Source organism: Anopheles darlingi, chromosome 2 (genome assembly GCF_943734745.1).
Source record: "Anopheles darlingi chromosome 2, idAnoDarlMG_H_01, whole genome shotgun sequence".
Lineage (NCBI taxonomy): Eukaryota > Metazoa > Arthropoda > Insecta > Diptera > Culicidae > Anopheles > Anopheles darlingi.
In genome coordinates, this window is record NC_064874.1 from 10,944,272 (window position 1) to 10,951,771 (window position 7,500).

The 7,500-nt window shown below is 50.3% G+C and overlaps 1 protein-coding gene across 3 annotated transcripts in view; it reads right to left on the reverse strand.

The window, feature by feature from the left end:
• Nucleotides 1–7,500, reverse strand: part of LOC125950343 (protein kinase C) — a 20,939-nt gene that overhangs the window by 11,430 nt on the left and 2,009 nt on the right. For 2 of the 3 annotated variants that reach the window (XM_049678261.1, XM_049678263.1), the window contains exons 2-4: nucleotides 6,159–6,872; nucleotides 1,637–1,830; nucleotides 1,393–1,554 (exon numbers count right to left, since the gene is read on the reverse strand). In XM_049678261.1, coding sequence (XP_049534218.1) covers nucleotides 1,393–1,554; nucleotides 1,637–1,830; nucleotides 6,159–6,309 — 507 coding nt within the window. In that variant the 5' untranslated portion in view covers nucleotides 6,310–6,872. Of the gene's footprint in view, nucleotides 1–1,392; nucleotides 1,555–1,636; nucleotides 1,831–6,158; nucleotides 6,873–7,500 lie in introns of those variants that run through there. The other variant, XM_049678262.1, reaches the window with a different exon arrangement.

Sequence of the window (7,500 nt, forward strand, 5' to 3'; positions counted from 1 at the left end):
GCGCTGCATCGGGGCCCTATTCTCGATATGCAAGTGATGCAAAATGGATTGCGGTAGATCATGGCACCGAAGTTCCTTCTTCTCCACCTTCTCCTAGTATACTCTACCCTTGGGCTGCTAAAAATAAAGCTCAAGCCATCGAAAGATCGGTTGATGGCCACCGACCACCGCCAGGACCGGTGTGATAAAACAATTTCATTCCTTCGTGCTAACTCTCGACCGACCGGAGTGGCGCCGTTGCAGTGTTGCAGCTATCCAATGTTGGCCAACACTGCATCGAACGATCCCACATGTGCCCAACCATGCGCAAAAAGCCCCTCCATTCCTTCCTTTACACCAACGCAACGCTCCTCCTCATATTCAATTTGATTGCCACTGTTGCTCGCAATCAACACATCCATTCAACTCGCGTGCTTACTAAGGCAATGGCAATACCGCACCGCCATAAGCGAACACACATACACACACACACCCTATCGGAGGGGCACACAGTTGTTGCACAGTTCTCGCAGTTGATTGACACGTGGTAGCGATGATTCCATCCTGTGCCCGTGCCCTGTCCTTCTGTGCATCTCGTCCTTCTACCTGCCCATTCGACGCTTTCGGCTCTTGCGAACTGATTGATACACACAGACTTGCACACCAAATCACGAAGTCGTAAATGTGTGTTCGATTCGTTGTAGATCGATCGCAGCTGTGTTCGTCGACCGAATGAGAACTTAAAGGAGACGCCTGGTAGTTCACACAAAAAGGTCGCCTGGAGAGCGGTAACGCGATCTGGATGTCTTAAAATGAATCCTCATTTCGTTATCAATAACTACGAAACGGCCGTTTAACAACCAACATACTGTAGGCGGAGCGGCCGGAGAACCACAAAAGACCGGGGTATTGATCGGCACTATGTTTAGCCTCGCTATGTAAACTCGGCTACTGTTAGTCGTAGGTCCTTATTAATACACCAACCATCCAGCGTACGACACACCAGCACCTGTCCAGTTTCAGTAGCTTCACTGGTGCACTATGCAGAATGCAACTAATAACACAATGGCCGACCAGCGTAGGTCGACGAGTCGAATAATAATCAGAACCAGACCGACGGGTCGGGGTTCTATGCGACAGTAGTACAGCAACATTCACAGCAACGTTTTGCGCCCATCGTCACCGTATGCAATGCAATTGTCATTTTCAATTTACTAGCAAAACACGTCAATGTCAATGAATCTGGTGCCGGGTAACGGAGCTGCTCATGTGTCTGTAGGTTCGTCCATTGTCTGCCGTGCTATTATTGCTTTCGTCAGTTCATATTGAGCGAGTTGATAAAGCCGTCGGTTTGTATTCGAAAAACAAACACAGAGAAACAAAAGCAAAACCCATCCCCGCGGGGACACTGACCTGATGAACGCGTCGTCTCATTGCACCACGGCGGCGGTTTAAAAATGGCTGATCCTTGACGACTGTCCGGCGGCACGAGTTTTGCGAGGCAACATTGTTGGCGTCCTGCGTCCATCGGAGATCGATCTTCACGTGCAGTCGGCCCTGCGGTTCGAGATCAACCTACATTATACGCGGGAGGGAGAAAGGGGCAAAGGGAAGAAGATTAGAACCAAGTAGCTCTACCGATGTAACGATGTCATACCCAAAAGTCTTGCTGCTCGGACTCGTTCCGCGTGACCAGATCCTCAAACGGTATGGTCGTGTTAGCGACGAACACGTCCGTAATCGGACCCTCGTGGAAGATCGTCATTCCGAGGACGTTAGCGTTCTCCACCTCGTGTATGAAGCTCTCGTTCCACGTCGGATCGAAGGTGCGTGGCTTTGTGGTGGAGCGATCTGCAAATGAACGAGAAACAATCGAGTATTAGTAATGAAAGTAGCAGCATAAGGGACCTCTCGGGAAAACGGCGAACCAATACCATCTGCCCCAGAATGAGTCACCGAACAGAGTGGCTGGATAGCTAAAATTATGTGAACGATGCTGCTGCACTCCGCATCAATTTCGAGCCGGCGGAGACACACACTGACGACTGACTCACTTTCTTCATCCGTTAAAATAGATTTATGACTGACATTAATCAAACGGTATTCAATGTGTTGGCGATTCATAGAAGAAACCGGTGGGTGATTTGAATCTGCATCTTGAGAGGGTGACACTATTATACCACACACATACCCACACGACGTTCCACGACGCCTACGTCCGCTAGAACTCTCCCCTTACCTACTGTTCGCTCCCTCTGCCAAATCACGAGTGTCCTCCACGGTCATATTTCCCGGGAAAAATCATCCAAAAGAGCGACATCAAAGGGCTAACAACGGAGTGGCCGGTGCACGGTTTTCCACGAACGCCACAAGCTCCTGCACCCGTTGCGTCGGCAATCCCGTTGCGGATCTCGCGGACCGTTTACTGCTAATTACGGACGGGTGTGATTGCTCCCTTCTCCGGCGTACTTTCCGTTTAGCGTGACCAGGCTACAGAGAGCATATACATAGGGGGGGAGGGTTCAGCTGTCAACAAATCTACTGCTGCACTCTTTGGTGTGATTTGGCGAAATTATTTACGATCATCTTAAGACGATCGTGCGATGTGAAACCTCTTGACATTTAGGATCTATCCGAATGAGTGGGAACGAACTGTTGCAGCCAACCTTGACACACACACACAGACACAAAGAAGCGAATGGCGGTCGAAGGGGGATTACTAATCGTGCTCGGATCACTTGATCCTACCCTTGATATTCCTAAAGGGAGTCTTGGTAATAGTAGACCGTTTTCGTAGTAATTAAGCAACGAAATCATAAAGCAATCCCTGGCATGGAGGCCAAGCAAGACCCCGCCAAGGGCAGCACTGGACGCCGTATGTGTCCCGGGTGGTGGAAGAACGTGTCGCAAGCAACAAAAATATAAAATACATATGATTCATTGCGGTGCACGGTTCATCCCAAAACGAAACACAACGATTCAGACGGCGACGATTACAACGGTAACCTGTGGTGACATGCCCTGCCGCATTTTCCCATTTCATTGACCTAGTTTATAGTAAATCGCTTTTAATTGAGTGGCCCTCCGTATGGTGGTGCTAGCGGTGGTGTTGTTATAGGGCTACGTGGAGTGGACTATACAAAAAACAACCGGTCATCACGAATCCAGGTCTAGATTCATCATGCCCTTTTTGCGTAGGAAGAGCGAAGCTCTATGTGTGTGTGTGTGTGTGTGTGTGTGTGTGTGTGTGTGTGTGTGTGTGTGTGTTGTTGTTGTTGTTGTTGTTGTTGTTGTTGTTGATGGATACCATCGTATTGGCTCAATGAGATCCACGTGACACCATGGTGCTTGGCCCAAAAAATGACTTACGCATTGGGCGGAACGAGGGGCGGCCATGCACTTGAAGCACTTTGTGGCGAGACGAGTATAGTGCTGTCCAGCTCAACAAGATCGACCTCCACTCCGGGATGAAGATGGATCCGGTTGCGGTAGAGACTGCGATCGTGGTTTATGATCTCCGAACGAACGAACAAACACCCGCAGCAGCAGCAGCATCATCATCAGAATGCCGTTGTGATAAGATAATATGGAGTGAGTGATAGCGTGTAACTATCGCGAGACGCATCCAGCAACAGCGCTACCTTGAGCGCTTGCTGATTGTCTCAAAACTTTAGAAGCATTCAGAGATCCAGAGATCCGTGTCGTTGCTACTGTAGAAGATCGTACAATGTGGCAATTCTATAAAAGATAACTTCCGAATGCTTTATAAGATGATGTAATGACTATTGTTGAACATAAAGAACTGCTAATCTACGATCAGCAAGAGCACAACTCTCGAACGCGATCGTCTTCTGGACAAAACATATGCTCTTGGTAGAGTAGAAGTTTTGCACGCCGTGATTGTATTGATTGGAATGTGTGTTATTGAAAAAAAAAAAACCCATCAAACACGATTCATCATCGTTTCATCGCAGGGGCGCACAAGGTCCGAGGCAAATGGATTCGCAAGAAAATGATCCTACCAGTTAATGGTTTGACAACCAACATCAACACACAACGATCATCGTCGTGGCGATCGTCACTGCCGGCATAACGGTATAATGTGTGTTACCGAGAGGAGTATGCTCTCGACCCTCATCGTCATCATCATCACATCCCGCGGAGTGGTGGTTGTTTGTAAGCCAGCCCGTTCCTATTCCGTCATTCCCGCTAGTAACGGAGGAAGTCATAATCAATCAGCCAATGGCCTGCGCTTGTAGCGGTGTCGGTCGGATGATTCACATCATTGCACACTCGACCGTCAAGTGATTATGCAGATTGTGTGAAATCTGTGAGCGAGGCAACGGCTAGACTAGACTAGTGGCTTGATCATTAACGTTGTCCAATGTCGCTTGCGCTGCACCACCTGATCATGAAAAGAACTTGACTCGACGAACCTTAACATCGCAGCACGCTGGAGCTGATCTCGATTCTGACGAAAAAAAACTGACCGCACTACATCAGTGGTGGTTAGTCGATCGCTGCTAGGTGAAGGCAGGAGGCAGGCATTAGGTGGGGATCGGAGTACCAGAGCTCTAGAGCCTGGAACGGCGAACGGAGGATGTTTGTTCATCAACCTTGTTAGCTTCGCAACCGACGCGTCAAAACGCACACAACGGAACATTGCTAGTAAAGATACCCCAAACCTTTCCCCCCCGAACTGGGACTCCAATAAAACTCTCTCACCCTCGTCCACCTCTACCACCTTCCAGAGCGGGAACGAAGATGAAGGAAAAATCATCTTCGGCGGAACTGTGCGTTCATGACGATCATCATTTCCATTTTCTTATTCGCAGAGCGGAGACCTTTAACAGAGGAGAAAGAGAGAGAGAGAGAGAGAGAAAGAGAAAGAGACAGAAAGCTTATAGGTTCTCTCACTCTCTCGTACACTCATTTTCCCCAAAAGATTGGAGAAGAGAGTTTTCCACGAGCTCCGAAACGGGAAAGTCCAACCAACCAAGGACCAACCGTATGTAAGTGAGCCAAAAAGCATCCATCTTCACTCTCCGTCCACTGTTTCTGGATGGAATTCGACTTGGAATGAGCAGTGCTGAGGACGCCAGATCGGTGGTACGCAATTTTCCACTGTTTCTGACCGTGTTTTCCTGAGGACAAACAATGGACCTTCCTGCTCATTGCGCCACACACAGCGGATGAGATCGAGCATTTTCATTCGCTCGCCGCGACCATGAAGCCGAAGGGTGGGTGGTTTGTCGAGTGAGGGTAGAGATTCTGGGAGGTGTGGAGGGCTAAATAACCCTGACCTGCGAGTTCGAAACAGTCGACTCTCTTCCTCTCTCTCTCTCTCTCAGAGGAATGTCTCGTGAGCCGCTTCGTTCGTTCGCTCAATCGCTTGGCTCTCAGCACAGGAGCAGCAGGAGCCTGCTCCCCCCGATGTTGATGTCTTCCTTTCCTGCGCGCCAACAACTTCTCGGCTCAGTCCTGTTGTTTGCAGGGCTAAACCGCTCTCCAACATCCCCCCCTCCGAGACCTTCCGCGACATGCGTCTGTTTATCTCTCTCTCTCGCCATCTTTCTCGCTCGCTAGATTCGCTTCAGCTTTTCCCATTTTCCGCTCGGTTACTACACTCTGAGCACCAACCCCGCTGCTGCTGCTGCTGGTGCTGTTACTGCTTTGCCTTTACCCTTGGCGCTCCAATGACAGGGCAGCCATTTTCCTTTCCAATCCTGCGCGTTGGCGAATACATTTCGCTCGAAATGTCAAACCACCCCGCGCATCGCGTGCACCCCGATGTCCCGGGTGTCTTCATTGCGTCTTGGGTCCCATCTCTCTGGCCATCCAAAGCGGGTGGAGGAGTAGCAACAGCAGCAGCAGCAGCAGCTGAGAACGGTGTATCAAAAACAACTGAAACGATGAAAGCGGAAATATTAATCCACAATCCACACTAGCCGATCGCTAACCGAGGCCATCTAGGCCCACCCCTTCTTAGTTTACTCTCTTTTCGCCGCTGGCCGTAATAGCGACAAACAGGATGCATCGTATATGTTTTACGGTCAGCTCGTGTTGATCGCATGGTTCTCCGTTCCGGAATGTTGATGGTACCTCGTGTTAGAGGTCTCGGTAGGCTTTGGCTTGTAGCTGAAATGTATCGAAAATTGACCTCCAACCAACCTACTTACCTATGAACTTCTCGTCGACATCTATGGAGACGTAGGGATCGATGAGCTGATCGCCGAGGCGGCCGAATGTCATCGTGTGGCGCGTTTGAAAGTCCGTCGGCCGCAATCCGGTCGCTTCGCAGACCTTCAAGCGCAAGGTACCCGTAAACATGCTGCTGCTGGTGGTGATGGTAGTTCCTTTGCTTCCCGTCTAGTTCTGCCCCCCTCCACCAGGCTCTCTCTCTAGCTCGTCAGCTTCTTGATACCGTTCTTTCTGCACCTGCACACCTCCCACCTGGCGGTGCCTGGCACCCGTAGTGTCCTCGTAGCGAGCTCGCGGTGCAAAACGGTAAAAAGGCAGGGAAGCAGAGACGGGATGTGTTGCTGTTGCCGGTGCTTTACGCCGAGCTGTTACGCCAACCTGCCCGATACTGGGCCACCGTTCATCTGCAGCGATTGAGTCGTCGGTTGTTGAAGCGGTTGGTGCAGTTGAATCCCTGCACCTCGGGCTACTTGATTCGGAACGGTGCTGTTGTTGTTGTTGTTGTTGTTGTTGATGCTGATGCCCGTTCTCACTGATGATTTCACGTTCGTTTTCACGCTACACACCCGGGGCCACAGTATATGGGCCCACAGTAAAATGGAGGTGATCTTCCTAATTTTATTTTTTGCACACTGGCATACACCTGGTGGCGCGACACGCAACACACTAGCACACTTCTTCTTCACTACTCACTGGAACCAGAGGGAAGAAAAACAAGCATATCAGCCTGATGGAGGTTATCGGTGGTTGCCACACTGTCGGGAGAACACTAAGATCCGTTGTCTAGGTAACGCTCAGCCCCGTTATGTGGTGTGCTCGTACGCACTGTGCATCCCGTGACACAAAGCGTTGTGTAGCGCAAAGCACGATTCACTGAACACGATCGGGTGGATCTTCCGGGCAAACGCGTTGTTAGGTTATTATTGTCGGCGGTTTAGAGTCGGCGGCAACAAAGGAGGTTGCGACCGAAGTGTGTACTAGCTACCCTACACACATACATTCACCCGTCCGTCACGCAACAAGGGAGTGAGGAAAACTGAAGGAAAATGGAGGGTTTGTTTTTTAGTATTTCGATAACGCACCAGCCACCAACAGCAGCTGGGGGCAATAGAAAGACAAGGTAAGGGGAGGACATGCCCTCTACAAACCAGCAACAACCCCAAAAACATGTTAGAACACAGCAGCAGCAACAGCAGTGGTTGAGAGTGCATCGAGTGATGCACATCGTACATCCCCATAGCACACATCGGGCGGAAAACCTCCCCGCAACGCATACAGTCTCGGTGTGCAGCGATGCGGACGGACGGACGGACGGACGTG